The sequence below is a fragment of the Diceros bicornis genome, chromosome 28 (genome assembly GCF_020826845.1).
Source record: "Diceros bicornis minor isolate mBicDic1 chromosome 28, mDicBic1.mat.cur, whole genome shotgun sequence".
Taxonomy (NCBI): Eukaryota; Metazoa; Chordata; class Mammalia; order Perissodactyla; family Rhinocerotidae; genus Diceros; species Diceros bicornis.
In genome coordinates, this window is record NC_080767.1 from 44,269,345 (window position 1) to 44,290,864 (window position 21,520).

The 21,520-nt window shown below is 50.2% G+C and overlaps 1 protein-coding gene across 10 annotated transcripts in view; it reads left to right on the top strand.

Moving 5' to 3' along the window:
• EHMT1 (euchromatic histone lysine methyltransferase 1) overlaps positions 1–21,520 on the top strand; it is a 194,319-nt gene that overhangs the window by 155,713 nt on the left and 17,086 nt on the right. For 8 of the 10 annotated variants that reach the window (XM_058524654.1, XM_058524658.1, XM_058524653.1 and 5 more), the window contains 9 exons: positions 7,160–7,261; positions 9,264–9,368; positions 15,484–15,638; positions 16,599–16,766; positions 16,982–17,126; positions 17,832–17,942; positions 19,127–19,242; positions 20,596–20,682; positions 21,385–21,463. In XM_058524654.1, coding sequence (XP_058380637.1) covers positions 7,160–7,261; positions 9,264–9,368; positions 15,484–15,638; positions 16,599–16,766; positions 16,982–17,126; positions 17,832–17,942; positions 19,127–19,242; positions 20,596–20,682; positions 21,385–21,463 — 1,068 coding nt within the window. The remainder of the gene's footprint in view (positions 1–7,159; positions 7,262–9,263; positions 9,369–15,483; positions 15,639–16,598; positions 16,767–16,981; positions 17,127–17,831; positions 17,943–19,126; positions 19,243–20,595; positions 20,683–21,384; positions 21,464–21,520) is intronic. The other 2 variants (XM_058524651.1, XM_058524652.1) reach the window with 1 other exon arrangement.

Consider the following 21,520-nt stretch of genomic DNA (forward strand, 5'->3'; position numbering starts at 1 on the left):
TCTTCATGACATTCGATTTGGCAATGATTTCTCAGATATGACGTCAAAAGCACAGGCAATAAAAGAAAATATAGACTAATTAAACTTCATCAAAATTTGAAACTTTTTGCCTCACAGGACACTATTCAAGAGAGTGAAAAGACAACCCACAGGATAGGAGAAATATTTGTAAACCTATATCTGATAGGGGATTACTACTCAGAATATATAAAGAACTTCTATAACAACAAACATATATAAACAACAAAAACCCAACCCAATTCAAAAATGGGCAAGGCATTTGAGTAGACATTTCTCCAAAGAAGATATGTGAATGGCCAATTAGCAAACGAAAAGCTGTTCAACATAATTAGTCATTAGGGAAATGCAGATCAAAACCACAGTGAGATACCGCCTCACACCCCTTAGGACAACTGTTATCTAAAAATTAGAAAATAAGTGTCAGCAAAGATGTGAAGAAATTGGAAACTTCATGCATTGCTGGTGGGAATGTAAAATGATGCAGTTACTGTGGAAAACAGTTTGGTGCTTCCTTAAAAAGTTAAACATAGAATTAATTACTATACAATCCAGCAATTCCAATCCTAGGTTATGCCCAAAGAAACCAAAGCAAGGACACGAACAGATGTATCTGCACACCCATGTTTACGGCAGCGTTATTCACAGTAGCCAAAAGGTGGAAACAAGCCAGGGTTCATCAACATATGATAGACAAACAAAATGTAGTCCATCCATACAATGGAATATTATTCAGCCTTAAAAAAGAAGGGAATTCTGACACATGCGGCATGATGGATGAACCTTGAGGACCTTATGGTAAGTGAAAGAGGCCAGACGCAAGAGGACAAGTTCTGTATGATTCCGCCTATGTGAGGTGCCTAGAATAGGCAGATTTAGATTAGATGTTACCAAGGGCTAAGGGAGGGGAGATGTTACTGCTTAATGGTTACTGAGTTTCTGTTTGGGGTGATGAGAAAGTTTGGGGAATAGAAAGTGGTGATGGTTGCACAATGTTGTGAATGTAATTAATGTCACTGAACTGTACACTTAAAAATGGCAAATTTTGTTATATATGTATGTTACAATAAAAAATGTAAAACAGATCTTATAGTCTCTCATACTAATACACATTTTTCCAATGAAAAAGTGACCATACTGTTTATACTAATTTATCAAGTCCTTTTTCCCATCCAATTCTCACTATTTTTCTGCCATTAAGTATTATTCTACAACATTATTTTAAGTGGCTACATTGTGTTTCATGATAGAATTGTATCATTTTTGTTCACATTTTCTTACTGGTATTTTCAATTTTTATTATACACAGTAGTTCAACAAACATTTTCATAGCTAGATCTTTGCACGTTTGATTTCTTTAGGACAGATTTCTGGGTGCGAAATTGCTAGATCAAAATATATAATCATTTTTAAGGCTTTTGATCCCTCTTTCTGAACTGCACCCAGGAGTGTCTGAGCACTGATTTCCCTACACTCCTACCAATGCCGACTATTACAGATTTTTTTTTTCAATATTAATTTGATATGCGAAGTGGTTGTTTTTTATTTTTTACTATTTTAATTTGCTTTTCTTTAAGTGAACATTTTCTCGTATATAGTTATTCACGTATGTTGTAAATATTTTTTCAACATTGTATTTAGTCCTTTGGTTTTTTTTTTTTTTTTTTTTGGTGAGGAAGATTAGCCCTGAGCTAACATCTGCTGCCAATCCTCCTCTTTTTGCTGAGGAAGATTGGCCCTGGGCTAACATCCGTGCCCACCTTCCTCTGTTTTATTTGGGACGCCAGCACAGCATGGCTTGATAAGTAGTCATTGGTGCGTGCCTGGGATCCGAACCTGTGAATGCCAGGCCACCGAAGCAGAACGCGTGCACTTAACTGCTACACTACCCCAAAAACAGGCCAGCCCCTGTTTTTGGTTATTTTTGAGATCTGGAAACCTTTAATTTTTCTGTAAATACCTATAGATAACTATTATTAATCTTCTCCATTACGATGGGTGGGTGAGTTTGGCATTTACCCAGTTCTCTGCCTGGGGACTATTTCCCAGCCTCATCACAGGAGCCAGCAGCCAGGCAAAGCACCGCTGAAGAGGCAGGAGAATAGAGTTCAGGGTTTACGGAAGCAGCTGGAGCCTGCAGGACAAAGGATTGGAGAATTGGTGGTGGTTTTGGGGGGCAGCAGACGTGAATTGGACAGCTCGTGGGTGAACTTAACAGCAGATTGGGTTCAGTAGAAGAAGGGGTCATTGAAACTGAAGACCAAGCATAGAAATTATTCAGTATGAAAAACAGATTGTAAGTCAGTATCAGACTGTCTGACACGTGTAATTGGAGTCCCAGAAAGAGGAGAGAGAAAACCCGGTAGAAAAAAATATATTGAAGAAAAACATGGTCATACATTTCCCAAATTTGGTGAAAAACAACCACAGATCCAAGAAACTCAGCAGACTCCAGGCTGGATGAATACGAAGACTATCACCCCTAAATACATCATGGTTCCGCTCTTGAAAACCAAAAATAAGGAGAAAATTTTAAAAGCAGCTAGAGAAAAACAACACATGTAGGCAAACAGCATTACAAAAAATTGCCAACTTTTCATCTGAAATGATGGAGTGATATGTTTATTGTGCTGAAAGAAAAAAAAAACCTCAAAAAAACTTTGTCAACCCAGAATGCTACATCCAGTAAAAGTATCCTTCAAAAAATAATTGTGAAAGAAAACGTTTTCAAGTAAACAAAAGCCGATAGCACTTATCAGCAGATTTATACTAAGGCTACCAGAGGAAAACTCAGCCTTCAGGAATGAAGGAAAAGTGCCAGGAACGGTAAATAAGAAAGACTATTGTTACCTTTAAATTTCTTAAAAGGCTATGTATAGCAGAAGTAATAGAAGTAATTGTAAGGTGGAGTTGATACACATTTAGAAGTGAAATACAGGACAGCAGTAGCGCAGAGGTGACGGCAGTGCGTGCAGTTACCTGGCCTGTCATCAGGTTATTTTATTTGTGTTGTGGGAGGCGAGACGTATTAATCTAAGTAGACTGATATAGGTGAATATTGTAATACCTAGAGAAAGTATTAAAATAATTTAAGAGATAGAGCTTTAAGGAAACTTCTCAAAAAGCTAGTAGAGCTATTTAAAGTATTCCATTAAAATGGAATACTAAAAAATATTTGTAACTAAAAGGCAGGAAAAGAGGAATAAATACAGAAGGGACAGATAGCAAAGGGATACACTTAAACCATGTCAGTAATTACATTAAATGTAAAAAGACTAAACACACCAATTAAAAGGCAGAAATTCATCTGAGTAGATAAGAAAGCAGGAACCAGCTCTGTGTTTCTGCACTGTTCTCTTGTTAACTATGAAGACACAGGTGGACGTAAAGAGGATGGAGAACATACTTCATGCAAATAGTAAACAGAAGAATCAAGAGTAAAAGCAAAATTATAGAACTTTTAGAAGTTAAGAGGAAGGATTATCTATGATTGCAGCATAAGGAAAGATTTCTTCAACAAGACACAAAAAAGATTGATAAAGTCACGTGCGGGGGGTGGGGCCGGCCCCATGGCTTAGCAGTTAAGTGCTTGCGCTCCGCTACTGGCGGCCCGGGTTCGGATCCTGGGCGCGCACCAACTCGCCGCTTGTCCCGCCATGCTGAGGCGGCGTCCCACATACAGCAACTAGAAGGATGTGCAGCTATGACATACAACTATCTACTGGGGCTTTGGGAAAAAAAAAAAGGAGGAGGATTGGCAATAGATGATAGCTCAGAGCCGGTCTTCCTCTGCAAAAAGAGGAGGATTAGCACGGTTGTTAGCTCAGGGCTGATCTTCCTCACAAAAAAAAAAAAGAAAAATGTAAAGTGCGTTAGAATTAAGAATTTCTGATTAGCAAAAGATGTCACAGAGCACACGAACGGCAGGCTACAAATGGGGAGAAGATTGTACAACACACTGGCAAAACATTAATAGCCAAAAAATCTAAGGAACTGCTAGAAATAAAAGAACCCAAAAGAAAATTGAGCAAAGAACGTGAATAGGCACTTCCCAGAAGAGGAAACATAAGTGACCAGTAAACACGTGGAAAGGCACTCAGCCTTTTTTTTTTTTTTTTTTTGGATGAGGAAGAGTAGCCCTGGGACAGCATCTGTTGCCAGTCCTCCTCCACTTTATATGTGGGTCACCTGCCAGAGCATGGCTTGATAAGTGGTGCCTAGGTCTGCGCCTGGGATCCGAACCTGCAGGCCCCGGGCTGCTGAAGCAGAGCGTGCGAACTTCACCACTATGCTGCTGGGCTGGCCCCCTCTTAGTCTTTTTAAAACACCACTCAGGTGCCACTGTGTGGCCATTGAATTCTGTAAAGCCCAAAGGCTGCGGCTCCCTAGCAGCATAGGCAGCGCTCCCCGTGGGGCGGGGTTGCCTTCCCACGGAGCCCAAAACCGGCAGTCCTCCCTCCTCGGAGCCAGGAGAAGCCTGCGGTCAAGTCTTGCATGTGCACACAAGGAAACATTTTGTGATATTCAATGTGTCTTTAAATAACACAAAGTCAGAAACAGCTAAATGTTCCTCAACCAGGAATACACAAACCAGAAATAGTTTTACATCAGTTGAAATAAATGAATTAATGCTACGTATTATCTACAAAGATAAATTTCAGAAACATCCTGTTGAACTAAATATGAATTGCAGAAGGATAAACAGTATGATAGACTATTTAAAAACATGTAAAACCATCATTTATGGATACATACATATATAGCAAAAGTATCAAAAGCTGTGTGAGAATGGTAACTGTTGAATTCAGGATAGTGATTACTTCTGGAGGGAGGAGAATAAATGGGACCAGGCACCATGGGGTTGTTCCTTGAGATGGTAGTGGGGCTGTGGGGGTGACAGTCCTATGCACACACATTGGTCCACCTGAAGATTTCGTAACTAACCACTGTGGGTGAACCAGCCCAAGTACCTGTCCCTGCCTACAGCACACTGTTTGCCTTGCCACTTGCACGTCTTTTTCTGTGGTGTTCCCTTGGCTGAAATACCCTCAGTCCCCGCTCTGCACTCTTGTTGCTTCCCCAATAAACCCTCCTAGCTTGTGGGCCAGACGCTGCTGCCTGGTCTCTGGCTGGCCTCTCCCCACTCCTGGTCTCTGCTCTGCCTGGCCTCTCCACACTCCTGGTGTCTGCTCTGCCCGGCCTCTCCCTGCTCCTGGTCTCTCCCCAGCCTCTCCCCACTCCTGGTCTCTGCTCTGCCCAGCCTCTCCCTGCTCCTGGTTTCTCCCCAGCCTCTCCCCACTCCTGGTCTCTGCTCTGCCCGGCCTCTCCCTGCTCCTGGTCTCTCCCCAGCCTCTCCCCACTCCTGGTCTCTGCTCTGCCCAGCCTCTCCCTGCTCCTGGTTTCTCCCCACTCCTGGTCTCTGCTCTGCCCGGCCTCTCCCTGCTCCTGGTCTCTCCCCAGCCTCTCCCCACTCCTGGTCTCTGCTCTGCCCGGCCTCTCCCTGCTCCTGGTCTCTCCCCAGCCTCTCCCCACTCCTGGTCTCTGCTCTGCCCGGCCTTTCCCTGCTCCTGGTCTCTCCCCAGCCTCTCTCTGCTCCTGGTCTCTGCCTGGCCTCTCCCCACTCCTGGTCTCTGCTCTGCCTGGCCTCTCCCCGGCCTCTCCCCACTCCTGGTGTCTGCTCTGCCCGGCCTTTCCCTGCTCCTTGTCTCTCCCCAGCCTCTCCCCGCTCCTGGTCTCTGCCTGGCCTCTCCCTGCTCCTGCCTCGAGTCCCAGGGCTCAGGGCACCTGTGGCCTTGCTCGCTAAGGCACGTTCTACTGACAGGTGAGAATCATGTTGCATTTGTCCCTTCATCTGCCCGACACAGAAATGCAGCAGCTCTGTGTGTATTTGGTGCTCTAGGACCATCCCGTTTAGCACATCTGTTTCGCGGTTTCTGTCCTCTGAGCTGTGGCATCCTCTAGATTTAGGGGACCATCAGACTGTACCTGTTCTAATGATTGAGAACACCTGAAAATTAGGCAAGCCTTTAAATGAACAACTGTACATTTTGTATTTATAATAAAATTTTAAATACCAGTAATATGGGATTTAAGTGGTTTTCTTGAGAAAAGTAGGTTTACTGATTACCTTCAGAAATATATGTAATGATTTGTGTTAAAATCTGGGATTACTGCTCTGAGAATAGAAATGAGGGAGAGAAAGGGGGTACCGAGCGTAGTCAGTACAGACCGGAATGGAGGAGAAGAGCGAAGAGCCCCTGCCAGGAGGAAATGGTGGCAGAGTATCTGCATGGCCCTCGAGGTGGCTGCACAGGGAGGGTCCACCTGTGGAAGATGGAAGCTCAGCTTGGCCTCGAGCCGGCTGTGTGACCTGGGCATGGTGGCCCTGGCCTCCCGAGATCCTGGGTCTCTCCTGCACACTGGCTGGGTGGCTTTTGTTTTGTTTTGAGATAGTTCAGATAATGTGATGTATTTAGTGTCCTTGATAAAATAGACAAGGACACGTGCCCAGCAGCCACAGGCAGCGAAGCAGAGGCAGTCGGCTGTCATGATGTATCTCGGGCTGCAGGGCAAGCTTCCCCTGTTCTGGTCCCTGCTCTTCTCTGCCATGTATGATTTATAGTTCTGTGGAACATGGACAACTTTTACTGGGTCACTGGCACTGTTCTAAACGTGCCATGGCAACTGTGAACACACAGAGGGCCGGGTGGGCCGTCCCCGTGCCGTGTGAGGAACCCCAAAGGCCTGGAGTGGCGCCGAGAGTCCTGTTGGAATAGCTCGTCGAGGGACAGGGCCCTGCACACGGGCCACAGGGAGGAGCCCGTGGTGTCCCGCAGCCTGTCCACACCACGGGGGGAGGAGAGGACAGGTGATTGTCACGTGCACCTGCAGGTGTGTCTTGAAAGCGGAGGACTCCTCTCTACCTGAGGCCCTGCCCCATCAGCGTCAGGAGCTCAGGTCGAGAGCCCACTGGACAGGGTTTGGATGCCGGCCGAGCGACCTCAGCCCGGGTCACTCCTCATTCCGTACACACCTCCCTCCTGGTGGGGAGTGAAGGTTCACTGTGTTCATGCACTCAGGGTCTGGCACGCTGTAAGTCCCAGTGTGGTTTCTCTGGACCTAAATGGCATTTGTGTTGCAGGACGCAGAGGGCTCCACCTGTTTGCACCTGGCTGCCAAGAAAGGCCACTATGATGTGGTTCAGTATCTGCTTTCAAATGGACAGATGGATGTCAACTGTCAGGTGAAGCCACCCCTCCACTCACTGACACCCCACTTGACGGACTGGCCAGGGATGCAGTTCTCCTCTGCAGCAGTTCTGTCTTGCGTCCGTCCTCTATGGCCGCCCCCTTAATGCCCTGGGAGGCCTGGCCGCACCCTGCCTGTCTGCTCCTCCCCTGGCCTGCTCATTGGGTGCTCTGCAAACTCACACTCACACGGTGTCCGTCTGGGCTGCGCTGGCCTCCATCTGGCCTGTGTTCAGGTGTCACCACCTGAGTGAGGTCCCCAGCCTCTTATGTGCTGTGCCCCCCGCCCCAGAGAGGGCTCCCCATCTTCTCTCCTAGTACTGGCCATTGTCTGATATTCTACCTCTTTCTCTGTGTTTGCTTATCGTTTGCCTGTCTATCTCCACCCTGCTGTCAGGGCCCCAAGGGTGGGTCTGTGTGGTGTGGAGTGCCTGGCAGTGCCTGGCATGGAGGAGGCCCTATGCGTGTCTGTTGAACAAGTGAGTGACTGGGGAGAACAAGGGCGCCTCCCTCCCGTTCATCGGGATCCCCCTACATGACTCTCTTCACTCACAGGCTCCACCCCATTAGCCCAGCCATTGTTGCCCCCCCCAGCTCCCTGAGCGCCACCCCGACTGTGAGACCCTCCCAGATGTCCAGAACAGCAGCTCCTTGTGGTGTAGCCTGTGACCCACCTCTGCTCTAATGGGGTCCACAGCTGGACCCTTGCCCTATTCACTCGTCTAAGCACTCGTCTAACCTTGCCTGGTTTCATTTCTTGTCTCCCATCCGGTTGGGTTTGTGAGTTTCTCCCCGGGGCTGGGCTGGCTCCACAGGTGGGCTTGTGTCATCCTTGCCGTGTCTCCAGTGCCTGGTGGTACCCACAGTTGACCTGCAGGGACGATCTCGCTTTAGTTGTGGAAGCTGTGTGTCCACAGAAGAAATGTGGCACCTGGGATGTGCAGGATGTCGTGTTAGAGGTGCTGGGAGAGGTGGAGCCTTCTGCCGCCAGACTAGGAGTTGGCAACGTGTTGCTCATTTCCTGAAAGGTTGTCCTTTTCTGGTTTAAATAAAACTACCCAGGACCACTGCATAGGGAGACAGGCCTGTGCGGGTGGAGTGGTAGAAAGCCAGCTCATCAGAACCATGATCCACCCCACAGACAGAATCAGCCTGAGCAGGTTTTCTGCTCCCTGCCCTTCAAGAAGAGGCTAGACTTTGCACGACCTCGGTTAATCTCTGGGCCTCGATGTCCATCTGTCTGTCCATCTGGAGTTCTTAGCTGCTGCTCTTGCTTGGCATCCATGTCACTGGGACCAAAAGGATAAGCAGACACCATCCCTGTTAGTGCTTCCCACCAACCAGACTCTGGTCTCTGAGGGTCAGGTGTGGTCCTTTTCTTTTTTTTTCTTTCTTTCCTTTTTTTTCTTTTTTTTTTTTTTTTTGTGAGGAAGATCAGCCCTGAGCTAACATCCGATGCCAGTCCTTCTCTTTTTGCTGAGGAAGACTGGCCCTGGGCTAACATCCGTGCCCATCTTCCTCTCCTTTACATGGGACGCTGCCGCAGCATGGCTTGACAAGCGGTGCCTTGATGCGTGCCCGGGATCCGAACCCGTGAACCCCGGGCTGCCGCAGTGGAGCACGTGCACTTAACCGCTGTGCCACCGGGCCAGCCCCGTGGTCCTTTTCTTACATGACTTGGTCACGTGTCCTGAGATGTGTAGAGTTGTCCTGGCGGGTCCTGCCCAGTGGGCTTGAGAGGGCGAGGTTCACCAGCAGTTCTTTCCATCCTTAGAGCAGAGGTTTGTGTCGGTCAGAGGGTGCTGGTTCTGGCTCTGTTCTGCACTCGCTGAGGTAGCTGGGGCAGCGCTCTGAGCCTCAGCTTCCTCATCAACAAGGTGGGAACTCTGACTGGCTCCTGCCTTCCGGGCCACCTTGCAGGTCCTGAGTGAGGTGGTTCTTCATGTTACTCATTTCTAGGAGCTGTGATGGATTTTTGTTTCTCTCTTTTCGAATTAGGATGATGGTGGCTGGACGCCCATGATTTGGGCCACTGAGTATAAGCACGTGGACCTCGTGAAGCTGCTGCTGTCCAAGGGGTCTGACATCAACATCCGGGACAACGTGAGTCTCTCTGGCCATCGCTGCCCTTGGTTGTGCCTTCCCCCCGGGGAAGCGGGTCCTGGAAGAGGATAGAGGGACGAGGGTATGCGGGGATGACAGCTGAAGGCTCTTTTTGCTGGGAAGTGGGACCCTAGCACCTGGCCGCGGCTCTTCTCTCTTCCCGTTGTGTCTGCAGTAGCCCGTTGACCCATGTGGCTTTCTGTTGGTATTTTGCGTGTTGGCCAACTGCTGGATGTGAATCGAGGGCCAGAGGTCTGAGAAAAATCGGCGTTTTAAAATTTATTTATTTATTTATTTATTTTTTGTGAGGAAGATCAGCCCTGAGCTAACATCCGTGCCCATCTTCCTCCACTTTACATGGGACGCTGCCACAGCATGGCTTGACAAGCAGTGCGCTGGTGCGCGCTCGGGATCTGAACCAGCGAACCCTGGGCCGCCGCAGCGGAACGTGTGCACTTAACAGCTTGCGCCACCGGGCTGGCCCCTAAATCAGCGTTTTTAGAGGCACATCTGGACTGTGATGATACTTCTGACTCCCGTGTCCATGTTTGGGACTGAGGAGCGCCAGGGCACACCCCCTACCCAGGCAGGTGGAGGCGTGACCCCGGCTCTTAGCACCGTAGTTGCCTGGGAAGGAAGGAAAGAAAGGGAACGATTGACCTTGTCCTGTCCTGTTTTCTGGACTGTGATTTAAGATACTGCGTTGATAGTTTTGTAGGACAGCTTTGTTTGCCCAGAGAATAGGGCTTGGGACCAAGCAGAGGACTGGCCAGGTCTCTGGGAACAGCCCTCCAGCCGAGTGTCAGCGGGGCTGTTTGGTCTCAGGCAGCAACAGGCGCCTCCGATTCACTTCGAGGGAGTTTCTTGGAAGGTCTTCCAGGACCCCCTGAGCCAGCAGGGTGGTGGGACACCATCATGAGAGGAGCTGTGAGCTGGGAGGCACTGGGGAGAGGGTCTGGATGAGAATGAGAGGGAAGGAAAGTGACGAAGTTCAGTGTGGCTATAGCAGATGGCTGCACACAGTCACCGTCTGCCTCGCTAACGTGTCATCTGCACGTCAAAAGTTGCCTCCTGAAAGGGTGATGTGGTGGGTTAGAGCAGTGCCAGCCCTGTGTCCTCTTACCGCATGCAGTTGTCGCAGGGTGAGAATGTTCTGGGGGCGTGGGCAGTGTCCAGTGGACGTTAGCTCTGCAGCTGGTGGTAGTTCTGATGAATTGGAAGAATTGATTAAATTGCATGTTTGTTATTTATATGACGAAACAACATTAATATTTTATTTTAACAACTTTATTGGTGTGTAATTGGCACACTGCACTATTTAAAGTGTACAATCGGATAAGTTTTGACCCCAGGAACCATCACTACAGTCATGAGAGTGAACGTCGCTTAGTCCCAGGTTTCCTCCTTCTGCTGACGCCGTCCCCAGGCACCCACTGCTCTGCTTTCTGTCGTGATGGATTAGTTTGCGTGTGTTGGTTTTTCATAAATGGATCTGTGCTATGCGGACGTCTCTCTCAGCATTGTTATTCTGAGAGTCGATAGTTCCTTCCTTTCTGTGGCCGTGTGCTCCGTGGTGCGGATGCATCAGCATGTTTATCCTTCACCTGTTGACGGCCATTTGGGTCTCTAGTGTTTGGCTGTTATGGACAGAGCTGTTGTGAGAGCATTCAGGCCGAGGGCTCTCATTTCTCTTGGGGACTCCCTCGCAGTTGAACGGCTGAGTCACCTGATAGGCCCAACTGCCCAATGCTTTCCACAGCCATGGCATCGTTTCCAGTGTGCGAGTCTGGCTCCCCCAGCCTCCCCAACTCGTAATGTGGTCCGTCTTTTTCTTCTTTAGTGAAGGGTCTCTTCTCATCTGTTGCTCATTTTTTATCAGATTATTTATTTTCTTATTCTTGAGTGTTAAGAGTTTTGTGTGTTCTGGATACAGGTCCTGTATAAATGTGTGATTTACAAATCCTAACAGTTGGCTTTTGAGGAGCAGATGTTTTTTAATTTTGTTAAAGTCCAGTTTATAAAGTATTTTCTTTATGGATCGTGTTCTTTTTAAGAACCTTTGCCTAACCCCAAGATCCCAAGACTTTCTCTGATGTTTTCTTATAGTAGTTTTATAGTTTTAGGTGTTACTTTTTGTGTGTGGCGTACGGTATGGGTCAGAGTTCTTTTCATTTGCATGTGGATGTCCAGCTGTTCCTGCACCATTTGTGTAGAAAGCTGTCCTTTCTCCATAGAATTGGCTTCTGCATGTTTGTCAACAGTCTGTTGTCCGTGACGTGTGGGTCACTTCCTGGGCTCTGTCTTCCACGCTGCTGAGCTCTGTGTGTCTGTCTTTATCCAGCACTGCGCCGCCTCGACTGATGCTCTTTATGGGAAGTCTTGAAATTACAGACGCAGAGGGACCTTCCATTTCTCCCTCCCAACCTCGTGCTGCTGTTTTCGTACATTTACTTATACATGTGTTCCGAACCCCAGAGTGTGGTGTCATTTTGTTAAGCAGTCTTGATCTTTTGAGAGGCTGTGATGATAAGTCTCCTGTTTCAGCTGCTGGTGTCACCCCTCCGGTGCTCCTCGTTGGTTGCTCGGGTCCTCCCGCCACTTTCTCGTCCGACCCCCATGGTGCTGGTCTGCTCGTGATGAGTGCTTTCAGCTTTCTCGTGCCCGCAAAGTCCTTATTTTGCCTTCACTTTTGAAAGATATTTTTGCTGGATACAGAATTCTAGATTGACAGTTTTTTTCTTCCTGCTCCACTTTGAACATATTGCTTCCCTGAGTCCTCACCTGAAGTGTTTCCAGTGAGGAATTCTGGTGTGCCCTTGTCTCTGCTTCTCTGTATGTGACATATCTTTTTTCTCTTGGCTGCTTTTAAGATTTTCTCTTTGTCACAGTTCAATATGATGTGCCTAGTGGTGTTTGTTTGTGTGTGCACGTGTGCTCAGGGTTCATTGAACTTCTCAGATCTGTGGGTTTAGGGTTTTTGTCAAATTTGGACATTTTTCAGTCATCATTTCTTCCAGTGCTTTTTCTGCCCACTCGCTTCACGAGGGCCCCAGTTCTGTGTGTATCAGGGGCTTGAAGTTGTTCTACAATCACAGAAGCTCTTTTCATTTTTCTAAAATGATTCTTCCGCTCTGGATTTCAGTGCAGCTGGTTTTATTGCTGTGTGTTCAAGCTCACTACTGTTTTCTTTTACAATGTCTGTTATGCTGTTAATCCCATCCAGCACATTTTCCTGTCAGATGTTGTAGCTTTCAGCTCTAAAAGTTCTGTTTGGATCTTTTTAGTATTTTCTTTCTTTTTTTTTTTTTTTGTGAGGAAGATTGGCCCTGAACTGACATCTGTTGCCAGTCTTCCTCTTTTTGCTTGAGAAAGATTGTCCCTGAGCTAACATCTGTGCCCATCTTCCTCTATTTTATATATGGGATGCCGCCACAGCACGGCTTGATGAGCGGTGCATAGGTCCATGCCCAGGATCCGAACCTGTGAACCCCAGGCTGCCAAAGCGGAGCATGCAAACTTAACCAGTATGCCACCAGGCCAGCCTCCTCTTTTTAGTGTTTTCTAAACTACATCTCTGCTTAACTCTTGAGCATGTGGAATACACTTAGACCAACTGCTCTGATGACTCGTTTGCTAATCTCACATCTGTGTCAGTTCTGGGCTTTGATCGGTTGGTTTTGCTCCTCATGCGCCTCATGTTTCCGTTTGTTTGCGCGTCTGGTAACCTTAGGTTGGACGCCGGACGTTGTGAACTTGACCGCACTGGGAATTTCTGTATTCCTGGAAGTGTCTTGAGCCTTGTCCTGGGTGCAGGGAAGTTACTTGGAAACAGGATGGCCATTTTGGGTTTTGCTTTTTAGTTTGGTTAGGTGGCTCCAAGCCAGTCTCCGCCTGGGGCTGGTCACCTCTTCTGTGTGGGTGGCAGCATGGAGCCCTCTATGCCTTGGCCTCGGGGTGTGTCCTCTTGGAGGTCCAAGGTGGGCACGTACAGATCTCCAGAGGCCTCCGTCCCAGCCCACACCCTGCTCTGTGAACTGTGGCTGTGTTGGCCCTCAGCTCTCAGTTTCCTGTCTCGGGCTCTTCCCGTCCCCTCCCCACACCGAGGCTGGTTGCTCGAGACTGTGAGCAGGCGGTTGCAGGCCCCCTTGTTGGTTTCCTCTCTCGGGGTACAGTCTTTCATTGCCTGATGTGCCAGTGTCTTGAAAACCTTATTTCACATATTTTGACTTTTTTTCTTACTCTTTTGTTTCTTTTGGGTGGGAGGGTGAATCCAGTCTGGTCTCCCTTGCTCCATCTTTCCTGGAAGCAGAAGTCGCCTCTGTCATCTCAGACGTGTAGGCCAGGCTTGTAATGTAGCAGGTGGGCCTTAGAAAGGCTGGGACCACACAGTCTTACCATAGGAGGAGCTCAGGAGGACTGGGAAGTCTTGGAACTGTCATTCTGGTTACCAAATCATTACTCATTCTGATGAAGGAAAGAGAAGAGAGGCCCCTAAGGAAACCACATTTTGCTCAGGAGCTCACAGATGTATGGAAGATGGAAACCAGAAGCCAAGATCAGAGGAGTGGAAGGCTTCTAAGAGCAATGTCAGGAAAGGAAGCCCAGACAAAAAATAGGCTTTTCAGGAAATACTGAGGCTGACAGAGTGTGCTCTTAGTTTTCCTGTTAGAAACAGAGTGGAGGTGTTAAAGCCCGTGCTTGGGGCTGGCAGTTGCTGTTGACGAGGATGACAAAGAGACAGGACCACTGAGTCCTAAAGGTCACTGAGCTGACAGCCTTGGAGCTACTGAGAATGTGGAGACTGGGAGGCGGATGGTCTGAGAGCACCGCGTGTGACAGCCGGACACTCGGCCTCCCAGCAGGTCCCCGCAATGTGCTGAGGCCATCACCCCTCGGTGGGAGAGGGGACAGGAACTGAGCCATGCGGAGTCGGCCCACCAAGGCCAACGTGGGGTGGGTGTGCCCTGCGGTGGGCTCTGCCTGTGTGATGAGAGTGGACATCAGTCTTCACTTTTGTCCTGGTGCCTGGGAAAATACTGGTGTTTCCGGGGGGATGGGGCTGCAGTGAGCCGGTCTGCGCTCTCTGCCAGTAGAGCAGAAAGCGCTTCAAGGGCAATAAAACGCATGTGTCTTTGAACCCCGAAATCCCCCCTCTGAGGGTTAAGCCTTGAGACTAATCCAAAAAAGAGAAGTAGTCAGCGTTCACTGGCATCAGAGTCCAGGGGAAGAAGCGGAGACGAACTAAGGGTCAGTGAAGGACGGGGACAGGCTGAGTCCGTCCCCATGCTTGAGCTCAGGGACCATGGAGGAGTCAGCGCACAGGCTGCCTGAGGGGAGCCCGGCGGTGGGCTCCAGGCTGGGGGCAGGTTAGGGTAGGGGTGGGGGTTCAGATGCACAGACCAGCCCTGCAAGGGGTTGCACATTTCTCGTTGTATCTGCCACTCCTTTATCCCTAGTGTGAGAGGTTAAATATTACTCTGTTGTTCTAATTTATGTTGTTCAGCTATCTGGCAAGGTTGAACATTTTCTTGTATTTATGTTTACTCTTCCTCTTTTATCTTATGTAAGTTTTTTATTTTCATATCCTTTGCACACACATTTTTTCAAAATTGTAATGTTCTAATAAACTTTGTAATAATCATAAGTAGTATATATTTTATATATGGCACAAATATTTTTCAGGTTTTTTTTGTTTTGTTTAAAATTTTAATTTTATAGAAGTTTTTATGAGGTAAAATTTTAATTGAATTTGTCTGTCTTTTTGAAATCTTATACAAGTATTACTCTATCCTGCAATTATAACTGTTCCAAAGTAAATATAATTAAAAGAAAATAAATAACAGTACCCCCAAATATTATGTTAATAATTTGTTGTGTTTAGGGTGGTCTAATTCCAGATGTTTTTTTTTCCTATTTTTAAAATATTCTGTACTGTGACTATGTTACTTTTATAATGAAAACAAAACGAAACAGCAAAAGGAAGCACCCTCGGGCGTGCGCACAGGCGCTCGGCGCTTGGCTCTGCTCTCCTTTCCTCTCCTCTTGGTACACCGAGAGGTCTTCCCTCAGGTCCCACCATCTTCACGGCTCTCACCGTCTGTCTGTCTGTCTGCAGGAGGAGAACATCTGCCTGCACTGGGCGGCCTTCTCGGGCTGCGTGGACATAGCCGAGATCCTACTGGCTGCCAGATGTGACCTCCATGCTGTGAACATCCACGGAGACTCGCCCCTGCACATCGCTGCCAGGGAGGACCGCTACGCCTGTGTCGTGTGAGTGGCTCTGCTGCATGCGGTCCCTGCGAGGCTGGTGGGGTGGGAGAGCGCCCTGGTGCCTTAGGTCCTCCTAAGGAAGCTTGTTCTTCGAGCAGACAAGTCTTTCTGTCTGAGGTTGGTGTGGTTATTTCTGGTTCAGGGGGGATCGTTGTGAAAAATCCCCAAATACTTAGATTAAACGTGGAGATGAGTCCTGCCCTAATACTTCCTGTCAAGGGTGACGGGCCAGCCTGCTCCAGGAGCCCAGTGGGAGCAGCGCCCCGTCAAGGAGGGCTGGAGTAAGGGCGTTCACCACTAAGAGCTCTTTCCAGCCTTGAGGCTCTCTTCCCACGTCTCTCACACCCGGGGGGCGGGGGGCCGGGTCCTGGAGAGCCTCTTTGCCTTGCTCCCAGTGGAATGTCAGAGGGGTGCAGCCCCTTGTTCTCATCAGCAGGAGGGACATGGGGACAGGGCCCAGCCCTGCCCAGTCGTGTGCCCTCAGGTGACTCCTGCCTCACCTGGAAACGCGGGGATGCCCCTGCAGTGGCACACGTGCCCTCCGAGATTTGCACCTCCGTGGCAGCTCAGCCAAGTCAGTGTGCCTGGCAGGGTACACTCACAGGAGCAGCGTGCTGCAGCCCACTGTCTGGTCTGACATGGCTCAGGTCTGGGGAACACCTGCTGGGGTGCTGACTGGGTTACCTCCACGTCACTGCCCTTTACATCCTTGAGGGTGCATTTGAGTGGAAAAGCCAAGAACAATCAAATACCATCCTAGGTCTTTACACACTCTTCCCGCCAAGAAAACAGATGACTTTTGACAGTAAATATGGGAGCACTGGTCAGCGAGCTTGTTAACCTGAAAACGAATGATGTGTTCTCTTTATTTTTACTGATGATGATCATTTCATAAATCTCATCTTCATATCGTTTAAATTAAGATCTGAATGTTCTGTTGGCTTACATTTTTCCTTTTAGCCTCTTTCTTTCTCGGGATTCAGATGTCACCTTGAAAAACAAGGAGGGAGAGACGCCCCTGCAGTGCGCCAGTCTCAACTCTCAGGTGTGGAATGCTTTGCAGACGAGCAAGGCGCTGCGAGAGTCTGCCCCAGAGAGGCTTGTCCCGGTGGAGAAGACGGTGAGCAGGTGAGGAGCTCTGGGCCACACCGGCTCTGGAGCAATCACTGATGATGGATGTGAGGGTGTGAAACGAAAGCTTCTCTCCAAGCTGAGATGTCCCACAGCCCAGGTCCAAATCGGCTGGCCAGGGCTCAGCAGCTGCTCTCTTGTGCTTCTTAATCAGTCCCTGTTGGGGCAGCACTCGTCGCAGTGGAGTGTAATGTACCCCTTTCCCGTGGCAGAGACATCGCTCGAGGCTATGAGCGCATCCCCATCCCGTGTGTCAACGCCGTGGACAGCGAGCCATGCCCCAGCAACTACAAGTACGTGTCTCAGAACTGCGTGACGTCCCCCATGAACATCGACAGGAACATCACCCATTTGCAGGTCAGCGGTGGCAGGAGGAGGCTGGCTTCTGTGGGGAAGACGGGGTCCTCTGGAGCCAGGTCTGTGGGGGTTTCTGCAGGAAGACCCGGTGCTCTCCGAGGTTGCCTCCCGCCAAAGAGTTGGAAGGCAGAGGAAGATCCTTCCAGAAAATGGATCTGAAGCCCTGTGTTGGGTCCCCAGCCCCTAGGGCAGTGCCGAGCGTCCCCTGGGAGTGGTGGTTTAGGGGTCCACTAAGGGAGAGCAGCCCATGCTGGAGCCGCTGACTTCTCAGACTAAGTCAGACGTGTGCCCTCGGGGCAGGGCGTGTGGCCCTGCTCCTTGCCTTCTCATTGAGCATAGGAGCATCTGGCCTTGAGTGCAGCGGGATTTCTTTAGCCTTCGGGGTCTGTGCCCATCCTGCCCCGCATCGTGGCCCCTGCGTCCCGACCTCCCCGCTCCTCTCCTTCCTTAGGGTTCCTCGCCCAGAGCCCCTCACGAGAGCTCTCAGGGTCTTAGTGGCTGAACATTCTCTTCTGCCTGCACACCCTCCTTCCTGAGAGGCCGCACACCCCCTTGATGGCCTTGAGAATAGAGAAAAGAGAGGCACTGCACCTCTCTTCAGGGCGAGCACATGTCAGCTTAAGAGACAGTTTTGAGAATGGTGATCTGAGGGGACCAGTGGCGCCCGTGCGCTGGCCTCGTGTGATGTGCCGTCTCCCTCCTCAGTACTGTGTGTGCATAGACGACTGCTCCTCCAGCAACTGCATGTGCGGCCAGCTCAGCATGCGCTGCTGGTACGATAAGGTGAGCCCTGCCTCCGGCTGGTGCACTGGTGCGGTAAGTTCTGCGAGTCGGAGTTTATGAAAAGGGAAGTCGCCCTGATTCCAAGAGTATTCCGGGCCAGCTTTGGGAAGGAAGCAGGTGAGCCAGGTGTGGGAACCAGTGAGGGAGGAGCGACAGGTGGGAAGAAGTGAGAGGCTGGACAGAGGCAGGGTCATGGGGACGTAGCCGTCTGTGTTTGTGGCCACCTGGAGGTGGTGGGGGTGGCCATGGGCTCGGGAGTGGCCAGAGGGTGCTGACCGGAAGCACAGAGGTGGCCATTGGTGAGCCCAGCCTGGAGGCAGCTGAGGAGACAGGAGAGAAGGGCTCTGGAGGCCAGTGTCCAAGAGAAGAACCCTAAACATACTCGGATTTAGGAGTTCAGAGGTCATTGGTGGGGGCAGGAGCCAGGGTGTCCTGGGTGGAGAGGAGACACAGGCTGAGAGTGGAGGCCACAGGCGGACGATTCTTTCCAAAGTGGACTTCAGAGGAGAGGGGGCATGGGGCGGGTTCTGTGGCGTCTGGGCAAGAGCCTGTGAGTGTCATAGGGCGGGGGGCAGATGTGTGCATGAGGGGCTGGTGGGGTTCACAGCTCGTGGGGTGTGTTCTCTGCGAAGCATGGCCATACTGAGCATTTTGAGGAAAGTTCTAACTGCTCAGAACAGACTTAGGCCGCTGGGGCCTCAGATTTGGCCGTACCGTTGCCTCACAGCTTTGCCATGTCTGGAGTGTAGGACAGGAAAGCAGGTGGCGGGTTCCCTCCAGAGCTGGGGATTTGCAGGACAGCAAGGCCAAGAGTACAGAGGGGCAGTGAGTGTGGATGGGGGTGGTCCAGGCTGGAGGCCACAGGACAGGAGTCCAGGGGGCGCTGACTCCTTGAAAGAAGTGAAGAGGCCCCCATGCCGGCAGCCTTGGCAAGGCTGAGAGAGGGCAAGGGAAGGAGGGAGGCTGACTGGGGTGGACTGAGACGGCGACAGTTGGGGGTCAGGGAGAGCTGTCCAGGAGGTTTCCAAAACCTGTATAGATGCCTGGTTTGAGGCTTCCCATCCACGACATGAGCGCATAGGTTTGTCCTGTTGCCCCAAGTATAAACTTGACCAGAAACCGTTGTTTTTATGTCAGTTTGTAAAAATGCATTGGTGTCAGTTTATTTAGCAAGAGTGATGAGCTGCACTCGGTCCTAACTGCTCGTCTGTCTCCAGGACGGCCGGCTCCTGCCCGAGTTCAACATGGCAGAGCCTCCCCTGCTCTTCGAGTGCAACCACGCCTGCTCCTGCTGGAGGAACTGCCGGAACCGCGTGGTGCAGAATGGCCTCAGGTGGGCCTGCCCGTGCTCCCGGAGCCCCTGCGTGGGGTTGGGTTGTAAACTCTTCAGTCCAGAGTGATGTCAAGGGTCACTGTTTTAACACTTTGAAAATGATTCGAGTTTCTTGAGAAGCTCACTGTATTTTGTGTGTATTTCACGCAGACAGGAACATGGTGTGGTTAAGTCTACGTGTGCTTGCACATGGAGACGGTGACTGACTGAGTCCTTTAGCCTCGGGCAGTGGTACAAGGTGACGTAAATAACAAAAGTCATGCTTCCCACCAGCTCAGACTTGGATCTGAGGCCTGAGAGGACCAGACCGTCAGTCAACTGAGCTGAAAGCGGAGAAATGGGCTTGACGCAAGAATGGCCTTTGTTTCCCAGTTCACACGTGCGCTTTAGCTGTTGGGGCCATTCTAGTTCTATGTGAATACTCAGTCATTTTCTGAATACTCTGTACTCTTGAGCTTCTCTAATGATAGTGTGGTGGTGGTCTGGTGTAAACCTTTTCAAACTGCATGGACTCCGTGTTCCGAAGTCACTCAGCGCACTTGGTCCAGTGAGGCCTGGCCACACCCCTCCCTTGGCAGCGCTCAGATCCCTCCCCCAGCATTCCCTGGCCCAGAGCCAGGTCCTGAGTCTGGTCATGAACCTGCCCTCCGTGAATGTGCCCGAGAATTAGAAGATTTAAGGTCCCTCTGAGTTATAAGGGAAAATTTGTGTTCAATGTAAATGTAGCTGAACACCAGTGTTCATAGTGTTTGTGGGGTTTCTTAGTATCGGTAATCTTGGAGTGCTCGTGACCAGCCCACATGTCTCTGTCCTCATGTGTGACAGGAAGTCCTTTGGGGGTGAAGACAGACATGGCCATCCGCCACAAGTGCCACTGGACATGGCAGTGGGCACGTGTGATGCCTGTGGCTTGCGGGCCTTGGGAGAGTGCCCTGTGCCTTCCCTGAGGGGCCAGCTCGGCTCCTGTGGCTAACCCGCTGCCTGAGCTAACCTGCATCGTGCCCTAGGGCCAGCGGAAGTGTTAGCCCCTTTGGTCCTTATCCCAACCCAGTGGGTCAGCCCACACTTGTCCCTGTGTTACAGATGAGGAAACTGAGGCACACAGAGCGCCAGGGGCTGTGTTTCACGCGCTGACATCAGGTCAATTTTTGAGGTCTCAGCTTCCTGAGGGCGAGTGCCTCAGTGCCTGTGGGGTTTGCTCTAGGGTCCTGCTGCATCACATGTGAAGTCCTAACGCATTTTCAGATACGAAAGCAGTATTTCCTGTTTCGTTCACTCCTGTCGCTGGTGGTAATCTGAGTGTGAGCTGGGTGTTGTGGAATGTGGCCTTGAGTGGCTGACCCTGTTTTCCAGGGCAAGGCTGCAGCTCTACCGGACTCAGAACATGGGCTGGGGCGTGCGGTCCCTGCAGGACATCCCGCTGGGCACCTTTGTCTGCGAGTAAGTGAGTGCCTGGGTCACCAGGGCTGCCGCTGCATCTGTCACTTTGGGGAAGGGTGCAGCAGTGTGGGGTGAGTGCAGACCTGCTGGGTGGGCCCCCGTACTTACTGAGAAGGGGACTGCCAAGGCCTGGCCGGGCCCGGGACCCACTGGGTGCCCCTGAAACCAAGCTCCTGGTGTCTTCAGCCCCCTCGCCCACCTCTCTGGCTGTCTACCTGCACTCGCTTGCTCACCAGCTAACAGCTCATTGCTCATTTAAGAAGATGTCACTGGGGACCGGCCTGGTGGCATAGTGGTAAAGTTTGTGTACTCCACTTCTGTGGCCCTGGTTCACGGGTTTGGATCCTGGGCATGGACCTACATTGCTCATCAGCCAGGCTGTGATGGCAACCCACATACAAAATAGAGGGAGACTGGCACAGATGTTAGCTCAGGGTGGATCTTCCTCAGCAAAAAAAAAGTTATCATTTTCAGTGATTTTCAGGGGAGGATCATTCTGGATCCTTGGTCAGATAGAGAGGGTTTCTGTGCCATCATCTTCTGGAACCTAAAGTTAAATCACACTTCAGTCACTGGCAAAAGTCTCCAAAATGTTTGGCCACAGTTGTGTGGGCCTTGTCAGGCTCCTGAGCACTTCATTCTGTAGTTAAGGATAACGACCCTGCTGTCTTCAGTTTCTCGTGTGCTCCAATTCCCCCACAGGTATGTCGGGGAGCTCATCTCTGACTCCGAAGCCGACGTTCGGGAAGAAGATTCTTACCTTTTTGATCTTGACAACAAGGTACCGTGTTTTGAGGGGTTGGGGCCTAAAGAGCTGATTGTGACTGTACAACGTGGA